At 48.5% G+C, this 21,911-nt stretch overlaps 1 protein-coding gene across 5 annotated transcripts in view; it reads right to left on the bottom strand.

The window, feature by feature from the left end:
- AFAP1L2 (actin filament associated protein 1 like 2) overlaps positions 1-20,701 on the bottom strand; it is a 117,546-nt gene extending 96,845 nt beyond the window's left edge. For all 5 annotated transcript variants that reach the window (XM_057735234.1, XM_057735236.1, XM_057735238.1 and 2 more), the window contains exon 1: positions 20,576-20,701. In XM_057735234.1, coding sequence (XP_057591217.1) covers positions 20,576-20,681 — 106 coding nt within the window. In that variant the 5' untranslated portion in view covers positions 20,682-20,701. The remainder of the gene's footprint in view (positions 1-20,575) is intronic.
- Positions 20,702-21,911: the final 1,210 nt, after the last annotated feature.

Raw genomic sequence — 21,911 nt, 5'->3', positions numbered from 1 at the left:
TCGGCGCTCAGATCCGCGCGCGCCCGCTCTCGCGTCCGCGGCCGCCCGGCAGCTGCTTCACGTCCGGGCCCCGGGGGCGGCGGCAGGGAGACCGAGACTTGCCCAGAGCCTGGGGGAGGCCTCGGGGAGGGGCGGGCTCGGGCGGGCCTAGGAGAGTTGTTCTTCCAACCGCCGGGCCGCGAACCCACTGCTGGGAGCGGGAGACTGAGGTCGCAGGCGGCGGGCAGAGAGGTGCCTAGAGCGCCCCCCGCTTGTCCTCCGGGCCTGCGCGCTTTTGCCTTTGGCATTTCCCGAGGGGGGGGGGGCGTGGGGACAGCGGTGGGGGCAACTGAGTCCGCCCCTAATTCTTCGGGAATCGCTCCCACTCTCCTGCAATCTCTCCGGGCAGCCGACGGCGCACACATCTACTTGCCGCCCTCTCCCCAAGCCCGGATTCCCTGCGCGCCTTGTGCCAGGCTCTCCCGAGAAGGACTAACATTTCTAGAGCCGCCTAGATAAATCCTGGAGCGCCGGGCGCCTGGGCTGGCACAGCGCCAACCGCCTTGGAGGGGTACCATCTATTCCATAGGGAGTTGAGTCGTGGCTATAACTCCACCCTATGCCATCGCTGCCACCAAGTCCACACTTCTGTCCTTTTTGTTTTCCATCGGCGCCCCCAGTCTCTTATGCCCTCTCAACAAGCCCATGTCCCCCGACCCCCCCCACCACCACCGCCCGCCGCCTCCAAAGAAGATCCGTGTCTTCCTTTTAACTTCCATTTTCACTTTAAGACTCAATCACAATTTGTGCTGGACGCCTGGTTTTTCAACAAGTCTCCCCCAACTTCCTTGAAGGAACACTTAAGGAAGATTTGTTGTTGCTGCTGCTCTGTTTTCTAAAAGACTTGCTAATTCTTCCTTGGAACAGCAGAGTTAGCGCTGATGTTTGGAGACCTTCTGCCCCAGCAGTCTTAGAAATGTTTTCCTCAATTCCATTAGCAGCTAACCAAAGAGCTGTCCTCACAAGCCAGGCTTGATGCTAAGGGCTGTAGGTGCGCAGCCTTTAATTTTCCCAATAACCCTGTGATCTGGGTGTTACTATTATTTCTATCATGTATTCAATAGTTGAAGAAACTGAGGCTTACAGAGGTTAAACAACTTGCCCAAAGTCACACATCTAAAAGAGAACACAGCAGGCATTAAGCCCAGGTGATCTTCTTCCAGATATTTATTCACAAAACTTTCCTGGCGTTCATAGAAGTGCCGGGCTGTCTGTCACTGCCTTGTGGAGCACACAGACAAGTCAACAATGATGGCCCAGCCAGGTAAGGGCTCTGATTAGACCCAAGCACAAGGGATTCTGGGAACCCAGTGGAGGGCCCTGGTCCAGCCTGTAGAAGCCTCCTAAGCTCTCTAGAAGAGGTGATAGCTGAGCTGAGCCTTAAAAGAGGAATTAGAGCTGGTGTGGTGACAGGAGAGGCAGAGTGACTGCAGCCTTCCAGGCAGAAAGGACAGCGAGGCCAGTGGCAAAGAGGTGAACCATTTTAAGGTCAAACAGTTCTGTGTTGCTGAAGCCAAAAGGAAGACCCCAGGAGTAGAGGAGATGAGGCTGGAGGGGTGGACACATGCTTGTTCCAGGGTCTGGAACACCCCGTGATCTGAAAGTTAGGGGGACTGGGCGGCACTGAAAAGTGAAGGTGCCTGGGCTCCCTGGGTAGCTGACTGGAGGGTGGAGTGTAGGGGGCAGTTGCACCTGCTGGATGAGAAGTCGCTGGGGCAGTAGACACCTGGATGGGGAGGAGAAGACTGGGCCAGACATAGGCAGGAAGTTCCACGCCAGCGCTCCGTGCCTGAGCACAGGGCGTGAGGGAGATGGAAGAGCCCAGGTGGACCTTGTGGATTCCAGCAACTTAGGTGACCAGGTGGTGGGTACCCCCACTCAGGCACTCAGTCAGTCTTCAGATATTTATTACCTGAGCGCCTGTCAGGTGCCAGGTGTTACCAGGGACTGCAGCGAGTGTGTCAGGTGGCCGAGGGACTGCTGTTGGGAGTGTGGGGTGCGGGTAGGGACGACAAGCAGGAAATGAGATGAGCTTCCCTGAGTCAGATGCAGAGAAATGTTAGCAGGTCGGGCGGGGTATTGGGGACAGAACGTGAAGGCTCCCTGGCACCTCCAGGGGGGCTTAGCGTCCCGGATCTGAGCCTTCAAATTCACCCCTTTACATTATTTCAATTCTCTCAGCCACTCTTCCAGGTGGGCCAGTCTCATGGAGGTGCAGAAGATAGGAAAAGTGGAGGTTGTGGCAAGAATGGAAGCGTCTCAGGGAACCAAGGGACAGGAAATAGTGTTCAGGGGGCCTTGAGAAGCTGGGACAGGGAACTGGGTCGGGATGGAGGGTGCTCTTGCTTTTTAGTGTTGTCCCGCATCCCTCCCTTTCCTCATCTTGCAAATGGCCAGGCATGGCACCCGCCCTCCCGTGTACAGTGTCCAAAGACGACCACCCCATCCCTTGGTCCTCGGTTTCCTTTCAAGTTCTCAAGGAGAATCTGATTGTGCAGCTCGTTGTTTTGAAACCAGCCTCAGGTCTGGTGGCTGGTCACTCTTGGCCGGGTTTCTGCTCCAGCAGTCAGCTGGTGCCAGTGGGGAGAGGTTACAAGGTCCAGTCCCCACTCAGCAGGGGGAATTCCAACTGACCCTCCCAGAGGGGTGAGAGCAGGGCTGGCTCTGCCTGAGGTCACTAAGTACAAAAGGTAGGAGTAAACTATCTCCATCCTATGAATGAGAGAAGTTAGGGGCCACACCCAAGTTACCAGATTAAGTAATCTCTCTTTCAGAACTTGGACTCAAAACTCAGGTTTCCTGATTCCAAATCCTGTGCTGTGTCACACCCCTGAGTTCTGGCTTTCCTGGGGCTCTAACGGATACGGCTTTACCCCAGCCGGTCCTCTGGTGGCCATCTCTGTAAGCACTTCCTGTAACAGCGCCCCCTCTCTGCTGGCTGGGGCAGGGGGAGGGGGACTTGATATCTCTATCACGCTTGCTCCCTCTTCCCTTTCCCCCCGGCTCCAGTCCTTTAATTATCTCTTCCTAAATCCTCTCCAGTTTATTGATGGAGATTTGGCAAATCCCAAAGCCTCTAGACAAACAGAAATCCATCAGAAACGTATGCAGAGTGAATTTAAAATGGGTTTTCACTGCCCTTTCCAAGAATGAACCCGAAACACTACTTCAAACCATCAGTAGGAATCAGGCCTCTGGAAAGTTCAGCACTGCTTCCTCCCTCTCCAAGTCCTGGGTGCAGTTTAACCCTCTGTCTTTAGTACTTGGCAACTTCCACAAAGGAGCCTCTCACATTCAAACTCCAATTCATTGAGTTTCTGGCCTCTGGGATTAGAGGATCTGGTTTCCAGCACCTTCTCAACCTTCTGAAGGCTAAGAACAACACCACCCCAGGCCATAGGATCCCAAATGGGCTATTCTGTTGCAGGCAGTCCTGAAACCAAACTGAGTATCCCCAGCCTGGAGTATCGGTGTGGGTGTGTGGGTGAAAGTATCTGGGATACGGATAACTGAACACCAGAAGGGCTGGCTCTCCCCTAACTCCTAAGCCAATTCTCGGCACCAGACAGGTTTCTTCAACCACAAAAGGGTTGAGGCAATTGCCAGCTGAGGCAATGAGGAGGGGTGCCCAGCTTTACAAAATTTATCCTGTTTAATTCTCACAACTGTCCAGGCAGCAGATACCATTTCCCTGTATTTCACACATGGAGACCTTAAGTAACTTGCCCAAGGTCACTGCTGGGCAGGACCCCCGCCAGTCCCATTTGAGCACCATCTCTGACCCAACTACCTACGAGTATAATTGCGGAATCATAGGGTAATTCTGTGTTTAACTTTTTGAGGAACCACCAAAATGTTTTCCACAGTGGCTCCGCCATTTTACATTCCCACCAGCATTGCACAAGTGTTCCAATTTCTCCACATTCTCACCAACACTTGTGATTTTCCATTTTTAAAAATTATTCCCATCCTAGTGGGTTCCTTTATTTTTTGAACTCTCTGAAGTCAACATGGCATGAAGTTAACATTTCTTAAATCTGAGTGGTGGCTACAAGAGTGTATTTTATATTATACTGTGAGGACCCCTGGCTGGGGTACAACCTCTCATAGTTTTACATTTGAGGAAACCAGGACCTAGAATCTTAAAGTAGGAAGTGTTCATTCACTATTAGGTGATTGAGCCTTTCAGCCAGCATGTCTGAAATACTCCAGGATTTAAAACAACAACAATAAATATTTGGCCTAAAGAAAGCAAGCCAGCCTAGGCTGAGAGGAAGCAGAGTCGATGGAGGCAAGGAGAGTGGGGTGGTCAGAGGAGGCAGATTCCTGGGAGCCCCTCTCTCCCAGAGTCCACAGCAGGTGGCTTGATAGGGAAAACACAGAAGTGCAGCACCACTTCCTGGATCTCCTGGTGTCCTTACCTCCACAGCAGGGCCAGAACAACAGAGGGATGCAGGCCTACAGAGGGGAGAGTATGATTGCTTTTAGCTGTACCTCTAGGAACTTTTCAGCTTAGAGAAAACACTCCTAGTCTATTCTGGTCAGTATTCCTATAATGATTTGATTTATGTAAAGGGGCTATTTTTGGAAATTTCCTTAAAAGATTCCTATCAGGTAGAGTAAATGAAAGGTGACTCTCCGAAGATCTACTTAATTGAAGATCAAGGAATCCAACAGTGTCAGTTTTGGAAGTAGTTGAACACGGGACCCCTCATTTCATGGAGAGGCCTGTGATTCCAGGAGTAAGTCTGCTGGCGCAGGGCATGCTGTGAGTCAAGGGCTCAGGGACCAGGGACCAGGGCTCCTCTGGGCCTCCCTCCTGTGGCCTGAGTGTCCTGGGCCCTCCTTGGTCCCTAGGACCTTAGATGGGCAGCGCTGCTGGGTTTCCCGACGCCGTGTGCAAAGGTAACATCCTGGTGTCACAGCTCTGCGGTGCCAGCTGGGCCGCACACTTCCTCTCCGACTCTGGAAAAGCACACTGGAGGTTTTTATAGACGACTCCCCCACCCTCCCCGTTGTGATGTACCACCTCCCACCCTACAGAGAGATCAAGGATTGACCCTCCCTCATCACCTTTCTCCATTTCCTCCTGAAATCACACATCCACTCCCAGCTAACATGTAGGATTCTCAAACACCCAGCTGGGTCTTCTCTCCAGTAAACTGGGGCTGTGGGAGTGAAAGGACACATTCTCCAGTCATCTTCCCACCAAATTAGAGGCTCTGAAACTCGGTGCACATGTGCATCCTTGCTCTGTCTTTTCCTCTCCCTGTGTTGTCTCTCCTAACACGTGCCTCAGCCCGTCGCCAGGCCTCTGCCTCCCATTTCCTGCCCTGACTCCCAGTCCATCGATGCAGAACATTTCAGAGCTATTTGGAAACTTGGAATCAATAGCAAATCCAACCGTATGACCTGACACTTGGGATGCAGGAACCCAGAGAGGTGCCAGCACCAACCCAAAGGGACTGGCAGCTGGCAGATGACACCAGTGCCCGGACACAGTATCCAGCAAGAGCTCTTCTTCCAGCTGCTTCTGTTCAGCGCTCGGCTGTCCTTTCTCCCTGGGTAGGCCTTATCCTGTGTCATCCTAAATCATACAGCGCCCCTGAAATTTGCCTGAATTCTGATGCCTGGGCAGTTGTCAGGGTCTTGATCTTAGATTCATTTCCTTGACTGTTTTTGCTGACTTGCTAAGATCATCATTTCTCCGATGAGGCTCAGGCAGAAATGCAGCTGGACCAGAACTGGCAGCCCTGCAGGTTCCTCAGCGTCCCCAGATAAGGACACCTTGCAGAGGAATTATTCATTTGTGCCTGGAAGCTGAGAGCACTTCCTGCTTCCTTTCCTGAACTCCCTTCCTCCTGCAGAGTCCCAGCTGGTCCTTCCAGATCCAGCCCCGAGGCCTTTCTCCTCCATCAAGTCTTCCTAGAATGTTTTGAAAGAGCTGAAGGATTGAAAGGATTCTTGAAATCTTGTAACACTTCCCCCCTCCCCCCAAGATCCATTTCTCATTTAATAACAGATAATAATGACCATCTATTCGGGTCTTAGTCTCTCCAAATAGCCTATAGAATCATGTGAGCAGAAACTCAGTATGAGCCCCTTGATAGCCAGTCAGTCAAGACTGGCAAGTGTTGGGTGCCCGGGGTTTGTAGATTGGTTGTGGTCCACAGACCTTGCCTCAAGCCCGCAGCCCCTCCCACGGAGGCAGCCACTTCTCTGCAGTAGATGCTTCCCCAGCACTGCGCTGCCAACAGGCTCAGCTCCCCAAGTTCTCTTGGGGCTGCCTGGACCCCGCACCAGGCCAGAACAGCTCAGTCTCTGAATCCTTCTCCATCTAGCACAGCTGAGCTTCTTCTAACTCTCATTGCTGGGTTTCAGAACCCACTCTCTCCTGGTTGACATGCCTGGTGACTCTTCTTCCCACTCCTCCGTGGAGTCTTTTTGGATCCCTTTCCAATGATTGGATGAATGGAGTGGAATTTTAAGTCACTGATTGGGGTAAGGGATAGAAATGGGAGGTGATTAATTAGGGATTGGCCCAATCTTGCAGAAACAAGATCCATTAGTATTTAAAACGAAGCACTGATGGGACTCCTGCAAAGCAGCCCCAGGGCAGGGCGGAGTGGAGGAGAGGAAGGCCATCTGAAGGGCAACAGGTGCATCTCTGTGACCCTGATCCAAGAGCCTTGCCCGGCAGGTCCTACATGCTGCTTCCAGCTCACCACTCTGCCTACCCTTAGACTCACGGCACGGTTTTTCTTTAAAAATACTGATTTAGTTCAAACCCCCCAATTTCAGGTTTGGTAACAGATGGGCTGAGAAAGTGACTGACCCAGAGCCACAAGAGCAGGATTGGGGCTGGACTCTGGGTCTCCTGATTCGCAGATGGGGCTCTTCCTGCAGCAGCCACTGCGCTGAGGGTGAGAGCGGGTCTGAACTGATTCCTCCAGGATGGGAAATGTTGCCACATCTGGCCAAGGCCCCTGGTCCTGTTTTCCTCAAAGACAGCCTTTCTAGAGTCCCAAACACCAGGCTCCTCACTATGGGTACAGCCTAACACATAGAATTGTCTGCAAATCATCATGAAAGAGTGAGGCGTTCACCATGGGAGTGATTATATTCCCAGGTGGACAAAATTTTGTCCTTGGGGGAGGGCGAAAAAAATCTTACAGTATATAAACATACACACACACAGTATATAAACAGCTATATAATATACCTGTGGCATTACAATTTCATGGGGGAGTAAGATCTTGGCTGCCAATTAGAATGTGTGTGGGGTTTTCCCCACCCCACCAAGCAGTGCTCTGACATCAGCTAGGTATTCTACAATTCAACTTAATTCTGACACCATCTACCTCAAGAGAGCATAAATCCTACAGGTTAAGGGTTCAGTCCCACTAGGCTGTGCCCCAAGGCCTTTCCCATCCCCAGTCCCCATGGCTTCAGATGCCAATCCCAAGTGCAGGTGATCACCCGTGCTTCTTATCAACTGCCTATATATTGGTAGCGCCCACGACTTTCTCCCCAGGTTTGATTCATTTGCTAGAGTGGCTGGCAGAACTCAAAAATACATTTTATTTACTAGATTCCCTTTATAACAAGAGGATATAACTCAAGAATTGCCAGATGGAAGAGATGGATATGGCAAGGAACGGGGGAAGGGCACAGGGTTCCACGCCTCTCCTAGCTCACCACTCTCTCCAAATCTCCAGGTATTCTCGAAGCCTGAACACTTTTCTTTTGGGTTTTTATGGCATCTTCATTACATGGGTATGATAGATTAAATCATCGGCTTCTGGTGATTGATTCAACCTTCAGCCCCTTCTCCCTTCCCTGGAGGTCAGGGAGTTGGGAATGAAAGTTCCAACCCTTCAATCACATGGTTGATTCCCCTGGCAACCAGCTCCCATCCTTAGGAGCTTTCTAAAAGTCACCGCATTCACATAAACTCAGGTGTGCTGAGAGGGGGTTGTTGTGAACATCGAGACACCTTTATCACACCTGTCACTTGGGAAATTCCAAGGGTTTTAGGAGCTCTGTGCCAGAGATATAAATTTCCTGTTATAAGTCACAATATCACAAGGAGAAAATATCTACGAAGACTCCTGTGGACTTCCCTGGTGGGGCCAGTGGTTAACACTCTTCCACTACAGGGGGCACAGGTCCATTCGATCCCTGGTTGAAGAAGTAGAATCCTGCATGGTGCATGCAAGCCGCCCCACCCCCCACCCCCCAAAAAAAGCCTCCTGGATGGAGGGGACAATGAAAGAAAGGTGAGAAACACCGGAATATAGGCTCTGGAGTCAAGGTTAGAATCTCCCCTCTACCTCTTTCTAGCTGGTAACCTTTCTGCACCCCCGTTTATCCCTTAGTCAAATAGGAATAAAAATTACACTCACCTCATAGGTCAGCTGTGAGAGCTACATGAGATAATACACATGAAGAACTTAGTTCCACGTCGGAGACGTAAGTTTACAACACGTGTTAGATGCAATAGTGATTAAGATGGCTGAAAGTGAGGCGTCCTCCCCCACGTGACAAGAATCACTCAGGCCTCCTGTGGCAGAGAAAACAGAGCTATCCATCGTTTCAGCAATCACTCTACATGCAGAAGGGTCCTCCTCGGTGCCACGGATTAGAATTGGTGCTGGGATTTCAACCACCCATCCACCCACCCAACTCAGGTCTCTGCCCTCCACCTCTCTGTCTCATGCTAAGCATGTCACCACCCCTGAGGCTTTACTGGATGATAAATTGCACAAAGCCCTCAAGGGATTTATAGCCTCAAAGGGGAGGCCAGAAACTCCACCATCACTGGCCAAAAAAGCCTTATCTATTTAAATCAGTGCTTCTTAGACATTAACATGTATAGGAATCACCTGGGGATCTTGTTAACATTCAGCTTCTGATTCCAAGGTCAGAGGCGGCACCAGAGATTCTGCTTTTCTGACAAGCTCCCAGGCGACGTCCATGCCGCTGGTCAGGACTGCAAATTGCAGAGCCATGAAGTAAAGAAGCCGCCCTTTCGCACAGTTCGCCAAACCAAGGAGATGATGTTTCCCTGTCTCTGCTGATGGCTGCCTATTGTTTTGACATCTTACGGGGCCCACAATAAAGTATCTAGAAAATTTCACGCTGGTAAATTCTGGAACAAAACAATCTCCAAGGCGAGTTCATCCTGCACCTGGGGTCACGGCCGGTCTCTGAGGACTGTGAACACTGAGTTACAATGAGCTCGCTTCAGAGCTCCTGCTGGATCACACAGTTGTACTTGTTTTTCTTTCAGGATCAAAATACTTTCAGGGGAGGGAGACGCGAAGACAGGCAAGGGGGCAGGGGGCAGGGGTCGGGGGTCGGGGGTGGGGGGGAGAAAGAGGGAGGGAGGAAGAATGGAGGTGATGCAGCTTCCCAACTTCCTTTTGGAAACAGCCTCAGGTAGCCACCATTTCTTCTGGCAGAAACAACTGAAAGAATGTAAATGGGAATTGTTTACACAGGAGCCTCCCCCAGGGCAGAACACCCGAAACCCGGCCACTACAATCGGCCAGTGTCTTGGGATCTCATTCTGTCACTTGATTAGAATTTTTAGTGTAATTCAAGTAATGCTTCCGGAAGGTCCCAGAGCAGAAGGGCCTGGGGTGTGGGGTTTGGAGCCAAGGACAGGCACGTCCCAGATGGCATGGGACAACAACGTTTTTTTTTTTTTTTTTTTTAAATGCATCGCGGAGCAGTTTCCCTAGAAAAAGAGTAACCTGTTAACACATAAAGATGAGGAAACTTGGACTGTTCAGAGAATGAAGCTGCAGGTGTTTGACTTGTGGATGTGTTCTTGGATGTGCCTCATTGACCTGAGGGCTCTTGGTGGGATTCACATCCTATCTCATACCAATACGGTCACTTAATTCAAACAACACCTGGGGACATTAAAGTGGTGAGTGGCTTAGAATCCATGGTCTGCCCAACAGATGGGCCATGTCCAGGGGGGCTGTAAAAGTGGGAGAGCTTGGGAGGCTGCGAGGAAGATTTTCCTGAGCAGGGTCATGTCTTGACTCAGTCCTGCAGACTGAAGGACCGGCATGTCTGAGTTATCCCCGCTCCATCGTTTATGATCCGTGTGGCACTGGGCATGGTTCTTCATCTGTAAAATGGGGATAATAATAATATCTACTTCATGAACATGTTGTAAGGATGCTATAGGATGAAGCACACAAAAAACTTAGCAAAATACCTGCTATGAAGTGAATGCTCAAAAATGGGTGTTGGGTGCATTTAGCAAGTGCTCAAGTCTCGGAGGGGGTGGTGGAGGGGTGAGGCAAAGGCAAGGGCTGAGAGCTTAGAATGTTGTTTTTCAACCAACGCTTTTCTTTGTGAGCAGAGAACCAAGTTCAATGGCCTCGTCCTCAGCTATAAATGTACATCCCACCTGCCCAAGCTTCTTGCCCACTCCCCACTGGGTTAAAAGCCAACACAGTCACTTCCAAGCCTCTCATGACAGCGCTCTGGAAGCACACCGCTCTTGATTTCCACCGTCTCCAACCTCCCATCTTCTGCAGCTCCAGCCGACATGTGGCTGGATCCCACTTTTCTCCAAAATCGATTGCATCTTTCTCCACAACATTGCTCTAGGCTCGCGGGCTTCAGTAGTTGTGCAGTGAGGGCTCAGTAGTTGTGGTGCACGGGCTTAGCAGCTCTGCAGCATGTGGGATCTTTCTGGCCCAGGGCTTGAACCCATGTCCCCTGCATTGGCAGGTGGATTCTTAACCAGTGCGCCACCACGGAAGTCCCACATTTCTTTTATAACATCTCACAGATCCCAAAACATTAGTATTGGCAATAAAAGTGTGTTGACTTGAACTGCTTTTATTATATTTTTTTTCATAAATTTCTAACTAAAGTGTAATTTACTTACAGAAAATTCATCCTTTTCGGTGTCCAGTTCTGTGAGTTTTGATAAATGTATACAGTCACGTAATCACCACCACAATTAAGACGCTGAACATTTCCTCACCTTCCGAAACTTCCATGTGTTCCTTTGTAGTCAACCCTCCCCCTCCCCTATTCCCTGGAAACCTCTGATTTGTGGTTTTCTATCCTTACAGTTTTGCCTTTTCCAGAATGTCATGTAAATCTAATCATATATCTGTAGCTTTTTGATTCCAGCTTTTCTTCCACTTAGCTAATGCGTTTGCACTTCACCCATTATTTAAGAGCTCATTCCTTTTTATTGATGAGTACTATTCTGTTGTATAGAAGAACTACAGTTTGTTTTTCCATTCCTCGGTTAAAGAACATTTGGGATGTTTCTAGCTTTAGGCAATTTGAATCATGGCAGTATAAACATTCATATATAGGTTTTCGTGGGAGCCAAGGTTTTGGTTTTACTTGGATAAAGACCTAGGAGCTGGATTGCAGCGTCATATGATCGGTGTCCGTTTAACTTTTAAGAAACTGTCAAACTGTTTTCCAAAGCAGTCGTATCACTCTGCATCCCCAAAACAGTGTGCCCTGCATCCTTGCCAGCACTTGGTAGTGAGAATTCTTCACATAGTCTGGATTCCAGACCTTTATATGAGATATGTGACTTGCAAATATTATTTTCCCATCTGAGGCTTGTTGTTTCATTCTCTTTATATCTTTCAAAGAGCAGAAGTTCTTAATTTTCCTGAAGACCAATGTATCACTTTTTAAATTTTATGAATCATGCTTTTGGTATCATATGCAAGAAGTCTTTGCCTAACTCAAGGTCATGAAAAATTTCCCCTATGTTTTCTTCTAGAAAATTCATAGGTTTAGGGTTTTTACATTTAGGGCTTTGGTCCATTTGATTTCTTTTTTATCTCATGAACTTTTTCATCTGCTTTAGGTCCCAAACCTAATCTACAGTTTATAATACTTGCCCACATTGCTCTCCAGCCTTTAAATTCCTTGAGGGCAGGGACTGTGTTTTCTAAATGTCGATATTTGCATGACCCTGAGAATGAGCTCTCCCTAAATTGTGGGCCCTCCCGGCACCTCACCTCACTCACCCGAGTCCCCACCCCTTATTTTATTCACGTTCATATTTTCCATAACACCAAGCATCACATCTTTCACTTTAGGTACTGAATACATGTTACCGATATTTTAAAAATTAGATATTAGGATGGCTTTAGGCTGCTTATCCCACTGAGGATGAAGAAGAATTAGCACAACTAGGAAACATCATTTCTAGTCATTTAATCAGCACTGACTCTATGCTGTACACCTACTGTGCACCAGATGATGGAATGCCTGCTGGTGGCCCAGACCTCCAGAAAGGTACTTCATCCTATGGGGCCTTCTTACAGCAGTGCTGATCACATGACCCAGCAAGCAGGAATACAGAGTTGTACAACCAACCAAAGGGCTCTGATGGGTGTTTTCAAAATCTAAAACACATTCAGGCAGAAAGTATGATAGAGAAATAGTGTGTGAGCCCCCCAAGTGGCCAGGTGTTCTACCTTGAGTTTGAGTAAGGGCCAGATGTGAAGAGAGAAGCGTCAACCTTGCAGGGCTACTTCTCTCTCGTTTTCCCTCTATTTTCCCTCTAGTTGCACTTTTTCCCCTAACATGAGTTTTCACGAAACAGCCACTTTGCGGCTACCTGGACAGAGAGAAGGGAAGGGGACTGTCTCCATTCAAGGTTCACCAACTCAAAGATTGGAGGAAAAACCCAGTTTGTCTGGAAGGTGACTTCCTGTCTCAGGCTATTATAACAAAAACACCGAGAACTGGGTGGCTTACAAACAACAGAAATTTATTTCTGACAGTTCTGGAGGCTGGTGATCTGAGCCGGGGGTGCCATTACGGTGGGATGAGGCCCTCAGCCAGGTGGCAGACTTCTCCTTCTAGCCTCACAAGGCAGAAGGGGCTGAGGGATCTTGCTGGAGCTGCTTGTACAATAGAAGCCGCTAATCCCATGAGGGCTCTGCCCTCCTCACCTCATCACCCCCCAAAGGCCTCACCTGTTGTCAGGTATGCTGGGGTGACAGGGAGATGCCCCCTCGTGCCTCTGCTCATGTGTTCTGGCAAAGGAGACACGGTCACTAAGGAAGGACAAATCCATTCTCATCCCTGGAAAGACCTTAAAGAACTCTGAAGTTTTGACAGAATATTGTGTCCCATACTGGAAAAAAGAAATCTATTTAAATACTGCGTTGTTGTTCTTTTTAAATTATGCAGGTTGAGAAATCGTGAGCATACAGCTTAGGGATTTGAACTTAAGCACTTTCGAGGGGCAGGAAAAGACTCATTAAAATAAACTTTATGACCTTGGCATTTTATCTTGTTTAAAAGTTCCCAATTATAGAAAATGGAAGTGAGATGTCAAGATTTCAATTTTAGTTGTAAAGCAAACATAGTCCCTTCTTAGTGATTAGTAATTAAAATAAACTTCATAGTTCTAGGGAACAGCCTCATTTGGGCAATGTTTTTAAAAATTATAATTTGTGAACCACCAGTCCCGGAATCATTTGAGAGGGTTGTTAATAATCTCCCTTCCCTCCTTTCTTCCTTCCTCCATTTTTTCCTTCCTTCCTTCCTCCCCTTTTCCCTTCCTTCCTTCCCTCCCTCCCTCCTTCTCTCTCTCTCTCTCTCTCTCTCTCTCTCACACACACACACATTACTGGGTCTCCCATTAAACCTATCTGGTGGTGAGGCCTGGGAGTTTGCATTTTTAATAAACTCCTGGGATATAGATATTCTCATTCAAGTTTTAAACCACTAATGTATGGGCACTTTCCCTCTCATGGTGATAATACTCAATACTAAATATTAATTATACTAACAATAAGAATAATATTTGGCTAACATTTACTGGGTGTTAGTGTGGGCCTGTGTTGGGTGACCCTCATGCATTAACTCATGTAATCCTCTCATCAACTCCTGGGGTAAACAGCATCTCCCTCCTCATTATGGAGATGTGGAAACTGAGGCAGGAGTAACTTGTCCAGGTCAGCTGCTGGGTAGCGGCTCCGGACTAAAGGAGTCAGCAAACGGGGCTCCTCTCGGCCACAGGGGAGAGGTGGAGTCTCAGGTCCCTTTGCCCCTGCATACTGGTGGATGGACAGACATTTGCATCAATGTGTGCTCTGCTTTTAGCCTAGCCCAGGGCCAGGCTCCATCCTAAAGAGCAAAGTCCCCTGAGGGAGGAGGAGACGTGCTGCTACCTGATTGGCCAGCGCAGTTCTGCCCAGAGGGGCTCCATCCCCAAGGTGGGCTCCACTTACTTTGGGCCTTACCTGCTGAAAACATCCTAACTAGGCGGGGCCATTGAGGCCTGCCAGGCAAGTCAACTGGTAGCCAGGCAACTCTTGATCTTCTTTTCTAGGAAGTGAAAAATCAGATCCTTATCTGCCTCTCTGGTGCTGGAGAAGTAGGCCTTGTCTCTCCATACCTGGCCAGTGGCATTATGGTGCCCTGGGACCCTAGGTCAGTACACTGGAAGCATCTGGCTTAGACCCTTGTTTGCGCTGCCTTGCCGAGGAGTTAGAGACCTTTTTTTCACTGATAAAAATGCAATATTAATTTCCTAGGGCTGCCATAACAAATTACCAGCAACGGGGTGGCTTAAAGATAACAGAAATTCATTCTCTCATCGTCGTAGAGTCCAGAAGTCCAAAATCAAGGTGTAGGCAGGGCTGTGCTCCTGCTGAAGGCACTTCCTTGCCTCTTCCAGATCCTGGTGGCTCCTTGGCTTATGGAAACACAGCTCTAATCTTGCCTTTGCCTTCAAATGGCCTGCATCCCTGTATGTATCTGGGTGTCCTCTCCTTTCAGGTATCTTATAAGGACATGCATGATGAGATTCAGGGCCCACCTGAATCAAGGATGCTCTTATCTCCAGATGCCTGCCTGAACTACATCTGCAAAGACCCTAATTCCAAATAAGGTCATATTCTGAGGTTCCGGGTGGACATATCTTTATTTTATTTTATTTTTTTGAAGTGAAGGGAAGGGCTTTTAAAAAAAAAAAAGATTTATTTTATTATTTATTTATTTTGGCTGCTTTGGGTCTTCATTGGTGTACACGGGCTTTCTCTACTTGTGGCAAGAGAAAGCACATGGGCTTTACTCTTCGTTGAGGTGCGCTGGCTTCTTATTGCAGTGGATTCTCTTGTTGCGGAGCACGGCTGTAGGAGAGCAGGCTTCAGTAGTTGCGGCACGTGGGCCCAGTAGTTGTGGCTCACAGGTTCTAGAGCACAGGCTCAGTAGTTGTGGTGCACGGGCTTAGTTGCTCCACGGCATGTGGGATCTTCCCAGACCAGGGATCGAACCCATGTCCCCTGCGCTGGCAAGCGGATTCTTAACCACTGTGCCACCAGGGAAGCCCTGGACATATCTTTTGAGAGACACTATTTCAACCCACTGTAGATGCTTTCATATACAAAGGTTCAAAAATAAAAACCACGTTTATGTAAAAGAGTTTGCAGACATACCTCTTGGCTCCCTTGTTCTTACTCTCCCTCTATCCAGGCCCTGAAGACGGTTCTCAAATTTCCCTGGAGTAACTGTCTCAATAGAAAACTTAGGACTAGAGTTTTTAACATGTACCCTCTCAGCAAACAATAGACTGGAAAAATAGTGAGCACACTGGGGAGAAAATAAGTTGTCTGGTAGACTAATAGGATTTCTAGGCCATGCTTTCAACCTTCAGAGGTTTCTCAAGGGTGTGAGTGGAGAAAGGGAGGTGAAGAGATGCCAGTGGGTTGTTTTTCCTTTAAGCAACTGGGCAGCTGACCTGTTCTCTCATCTCATGCTTCTTTTTTTAAATGGAGACAATCTCTTTCATTGCCTTGCAAATGAGGTGACATGTGAGCAGATTCTGATTCAGAGAGCTAGACACGCTGCTGTGTGAAGGACGGTGCCAGTGATTTCCTAGGGAGGCCTCTGGAGACCACAGGCCTATTTACAAGGCCTTGGACTGACGTCTGGTCCCAATGCATTAGGGTGATGGTGAGTGACAGGATCTGGTGAGGGATGCTTGGTGAATCACAGACTAGCTCCACTCTTGACCTGAGGCCATGCAGCGTGGGCCAGGAGTTCCCAAACTTGGTTGATCATCAGAATCGCCTAGAAGTTTTGACATTTTGTTTTAGGATACAGCTTCCCAGCTGCCTCCCCAGACCTACAAAATCAGAATCTCCTTGTGGACTGAAGCATGAGCTTTAGACCTGGGGCCACATCTTGACACTTCTAACTCTCTGGGCGAGTTCAGACAAGTCAGCCAAGCTCTGATCTGTGTATTGAGGGCACTGGCACTTCCCCAGGTTGCTTGTGGGGGTCAGGGGCGATGCTTATGAAAGTGTCACATTCAGTGGAAGCCATTTGATTCAAATAATGATTAATAAACGCCAGCAATTTACTCCGAGTTGTCTGAAATGCCTTGTTTTTATGTGGAGGAGGAAGTATTTGTTCTATTCATTTAAAAAGAAAAAGAAAGAAAAAAACACACGGTAATCCAACTGACTCTTACTCCTATCTGATGGGAATGTAACTTCCCACAACATTTTATAACTTTTCATTAAGAAGCACATGTTTTGGGACAATAGCAGGAATGAAAGACCCTACACTTTCTGTGCCAGCATCTGCCCAGTGTAGAGCAAAATGTTGTTATTCATGGCCAGGCTCCACCTTGAGGAGAAAGGCTGGGATTAGTCTTTGCAAAGATGGTCCTTTTGGCAAATCTTAGAAACCACCTGCTAATGAGGAGACCCGAGAGAGCTGTGACGGCCTTAGGAATATGGCCACTGGACTTGATGGGAAGGGGCTAGAATCCCACCCACTTTTAGTGGATCTCTCCCAGTCCTTTCACAGATGAAATGAAATAATCTACACAAAGCACTTAGCCCTGAACCTGGCACTCCAGAAGCTCTCAAAGAACGTCAGCCGCTGCCATCAGACCATCATCATCCATCTTCTTCTCACACCATCTGGACTCATGTACCCGTGAGTCTGATTCCCCAGCTCTGGTTCTGGAAGCCAGGAGGCTCTGCCCTGCCTCTAGACCTTCTGGAACATCCCAGGATGTTCTGGGAGGGCCCACAAATAAAACAGGCTCAGGACAAAGCAGAAACAGCCTCTGCTTTGGAGGGAGGCTTTCTCAAGCCAACGTTTCTTTTTATCTGATGGGAAGGGCTGACTTAAGAGGCAGCAGCAGGGGGACAGCACAAATAAATACAGAAAAACCTCTCCAGGGGCTGCTATTGTGCTTAGCACAATGACAGGCCCTGGAGAGCATTTTTATCCAGTTGAGAGTGGAAACTAAAGTAAATGTGGTCATACTACACCCTCCTCCTCCGGAGCCCTGACTTGCCACAGCCCTCCCCCGAGTGCTGTAGGATGGAAGGGGCATTTTTTTGTCAGAGTCCTGGCTGGTGTGGGGGGAGAAGGGAATTTAGGGTGTGGAATCAGGTCCTCAAAATTGGGGCTGAGATCCCCAGAAGCTCTGGGCACTAGTCCTTTGAGCACCCTGGGCTTCCTCAAAAGCTGCTAGCACCACGTCCCCACCCTTCCCAGGACTTTCCGGCCAACAATGGGCCATGTTCAGCAGGGCAGGGCGGGTGACACACCCAGGCAAGGCTGTTCCACTCTGCAGGGAGGAGGAATGAGCCCCCTTCCAGCGACGGGTGGGGGCGCTAAGTAGGACTGATGACTTTCTCCAGCTGAGGAAATATCCCCACATACTGTAAGGACTGGCAGCCTCTGCTGCCTTTGGTTGCTTTCAAGTGAGTCATACAATTGGAAAGATCTTTCCGGAACCGAAGCCATCTTTCATGGGAATGAGTCTCAACTCTTCTGCAGCTGGTGTTTCTAAACATCCCTTGAGTAGGCTGGGGAAATTCTCCCCACCCAGAAAACACTGGGGGCCAACGGCTCTAAAACTCCTTGGGAAAAGCTGAGCCCCAGGCTGGCAGCTTTGGATGCTTCCCTTGTGGGCAGCCTGGCACCCTGGCTCCTGCAGGACCTGTGGGGACAGCTGAGCCCTTGTCTGCATGATACTTGCTTAAATTTTGAGCTTGGAACTAGGGAGATGGGGTCTGAATCCCAGGCCCACCACTCTATAGGCAGATCTTGCATAAGGCACTTGGTTTCTTTGGGTCTGTTTCCTCTGTTCTAAAGTAGAAGCGATGTAAGAAACTCCATGAAATAAAGCATGTAATATGCTTAGCTCAGAACTGGGCAAACAGTATGTCCTCACTAGATGGCAGCTGCTTTATTAATAAAACCTAATGTTGGAGTGCTCATTTTGTATCATGCTGGGTCCTGTTTTGCATGATTCTCACAATAACTCTTTGAGGTAGGTATTATTATTATTATTCCTAGTTTATAGAAATGGAAATTGAGGCTTAGAAAAATTAGGCAAATTGTCACTAGTTACACAGCTAATTACCAGTGGAGCTAGAACGCAAACCCAGAGAGTTTGATGTGACAGCCCACACTCAACTGCCACGTAGTACTGTTTTTATTACTATTAATCAGCACATCTTCGGGGGCTCTCAACCTTAGGTGATTATTGGACAAAGAGAGTGCTGTTCCTGAAGCATGTAAAAGAAGTTGTGGGCTTGTTTTAATGTTGGAGAATTCATATAAAGACCAGAGGGAAGAAAAGTCCTGGATGAAAACGAAAATGCTCGAATGATTAAAAGATTTAAAAGAGTAGTACACTGTTGGTGGGAATGTAAATTGGTGCAGCCACTACGGAGAACAGTATGGAGGTTCCTTAAGAAACTAAAAGTTGGGCTACCATATGATCCTGCAATCCCACTCCTGGGCACATATCTGGAGAAAACCATAATTCAAAAAGATACATGCACCCCATTGTTCATAGCAGCACTGTTCGCAACAGCCAAGACATGGACGCAGCCTAAATGTCCATCGACGGACGAATGGATAAAGAAGCTGCGGTATATATAAATATACAGTGGAATATTACTCAGCCATAAAAAAGAATGGAATAATGCCATTTGCAGCAACATGGATGGACCTAGAGATTATCATACTAAGTGAAGTAAGCCAGACAGAGAAAGACAGGTATTACACGATATTGCTTATATGCGAAAAAAAATGATGCAGGTGAACTTATATACAAAATAGAAACAGACCCACGGACAATGAAAACAAACTTATGGTTACCAAAGGGGAATGAGGGGGAGGGATAAATTAGGAGTTTGGGATCAATATACACACACCACTATATATAGAATGCGTAATCAACAAGTACCTACTATATAGCACAGGGAACTCTACTCACTATTTTGTAATAGCTATAAGGGAAAAGAATCTGAAAAAAAAAAGATATTTATGTATAACTGAATCACTTTGCTATATACCTGAAACTGATACAATGTTGCAAATCAACTGTACTTCAATAAAAATAAAATAGTAGTAGACCTTGTCCAAGTACTAGAAACCCTCATTACACAGTACTATCTGTAAACAAAGCACTTTCCTGTGTCTGAGCATTCTACTTCATTTGGCCTCACATCCCTATACCAGCCAGAGCAGGTATTCCTTCCTAATTTACTGATGAGAAAACTGAGGTTCAGGGAGCATTTGGGATTCGTTAAGCCTAAGTGGCTAATTACCCTTGATAAAGATCACTCAAGTTTCCTGACCAATGACTACATGCTCGGTCCTGTGCTGTGCTCAACAGGTGTCATAATTTAGCAACAATCTTCTATTATTTTGCAGATAAGCAAACAGGCCTTAGAGGTTAAATAACTGGCCCTGAGACACACAGCTAGTGAGTATCCTCCAACCGCTATTTATAACGGTGCCTTGGCGGTAGTGCTGGGGCTCGAGGCCGACTGAAGGGGACTGGCCAGTCTCATACTGAGAGCCTCCGCAGTGCAGTGTGCAGGAGAACGTGGGGGACGAAGTCTTTGCTTTCAGAAAGTCACAGGCAGGGACCTCCCTGGTGGTCCAATGGCTAAGACTCCGAGCTCTCAATGCAGGAGATCCAGGTTCGATCCTTGGTCAGGGAACTAGATCCCACATGCCATAACTAAAGGATCCCGCACCCAGCAATGAAGATCCCACGTGCCGCAACTAAGATACAGCAAAATAAATATTTAAAAAAAAAAAAAAAAGGAAGAAAGAAAAAGTCACGGGCAGTGGGACACAGGAACACAGCACGGGGTTTGAAGTGGGACAGCCCCGGGTAATCCCAGCTTTGCTGCTTCCTAAGCGATCAGGCACGTTTAATTAGCCTCTGAGCTTTAGAAGCACTCACTATAGAGAAGATCTAACTACAATTCAGCTGAGGACCAGAAACACAGGCAAAACGAGCAGTATTAGGCAAAACTTGAAAAGCATCAAACGTGATGTTCACCCACAGTCATGTGAAGAATTTACTGGAGCAGGTTGGGCTGGGCCCATCAAGGCGGGCTCCTAGAGAGGGTGTGAACTCAGGCTTGTCTTTGATTTAGGGCAGATGGAGCCCATGGGAAACTCACACGGTAACTCCAAAGAGCTGTGGGCAACTAATTTCAGACAGTCAACATTGCATTACCTCCTTTCCTCGGGGCCAGGTCCTCTCGTCTCTCCACCTCCTGGAAGAGCTGGACATCTTGCAGAAGACATGCCGTTGGCAACACTGCAGAGGCCGGGGAGGGCATGCTGTGTTCAGGGAACTCGCAGTGCTTTGGAAGAGCTGAAGGGCGAGATTCGAAGGCGGGGCGGCCGAGCAGTGGGCGGGGTGGCCGAGCAGTGGGCGGGGCGCCGAGCAGTGGGCGGGGCGGCCGAGCACTGGGCGAGGCCAGGGCCAGGCAGGAAGGAGCCGGGATTCCCAGCACAGGCCTTGAGCTCAGCTGTGGGCAGGCGAGGGTGAACCATCCAACATCCTGGCGAGTTGATGTCCTATGAAATGGTGACCAGTGATGGCTAAGGCCACAGGGCACTCAAGATCACCTCGACTAGGACTTCCTAGGTGGCACAGTGGTAAAGAATCCGCCTGCCAATGCAGAGGACACAGGTTCGAGCCCTGCCCTGGGAAGATGCCACATGCCGCGGAGCAACTAAGCCCATGCGCCACAACTATTGAGCCTGCGCTCTAGAGCCCGTGAGCCACAACTACTGAGCCCATGTGCCGCAACTACTGAAGCCCACGTGCCTAGGTCCTGTGTTCCACAACGAGAGGCTACAATGAGGAGCCTGCTCACCACAATGAAGACGAGCCCCCGCTCTCATCAACTAGAGAAAGCCCGTGTGCAGCAACAAAGACCCAGCGCAGCCAATAAATAAATAAAATAAATTTATAAAAAAAGATCACCTCGACTGAAGATCAGCACTGTCTGCGGGAACCAGGGCCAGAGCAGTGATGCCGGTATGGGCGGCAGCAACGGTGAGCAGAACACAGACCTCGAGCCGGGGCCTCCTGACTGTTTTCCACAGTATCCAACTAACCTGCCAGCTGCCTTGAGAATAACCCGTTTCCGACTTCCAGGAGAGGGTCCACATGAATGCCAGGGCGACTGGCCCCTGGGTAGGTGTGATGGACTGTGTATTTATGTCCTCCCCAAATTCTTAGATTGAAATCCTAACCTTCAAGGGGATGGTATTAGGAGGCAGGGCCTTTGGGAGGTAATTTGATCCGGAGGGTGGAGCCCTCCTGATGGAATTAGTTCCCTTATAAGAAGAGATGTCAAAGAGATTACTTCCTCTCTGCTCTCCCCATGTGAGGATGCAACAAGAAGACAGCTGTGTACCAAGTCAAGAGGGCTCTTGCCAGACATTGGATCTGCCAGCACCTTGATCTTGGACTTCCAGAAGTGTGAAAAAAAACTGCTGTTCAAGCCACCTAGTCTCTTGTGGTCTGTTCTAGCAGCCCACGTGGACTAAGCCACCAG

Source organism: Hippopotamus amphibius, chromosome 5, assembly GCF_030028045.1.
Source record: "Hippopotamus amphibius kiboko isolate mHipAmp2 chromosome 5, mHipAmp2.hap2, whole genome shotgun sequence".
NCBI lineage: Eukaryota > Metazoa > Chordata > Mammalia > Artiodactyla > Hippopotamidae > Hippopotamus > Hippopotamus amphibius.
This window is presented reverse-complemented; position numbering and strand designations above follow the sequence as displayed.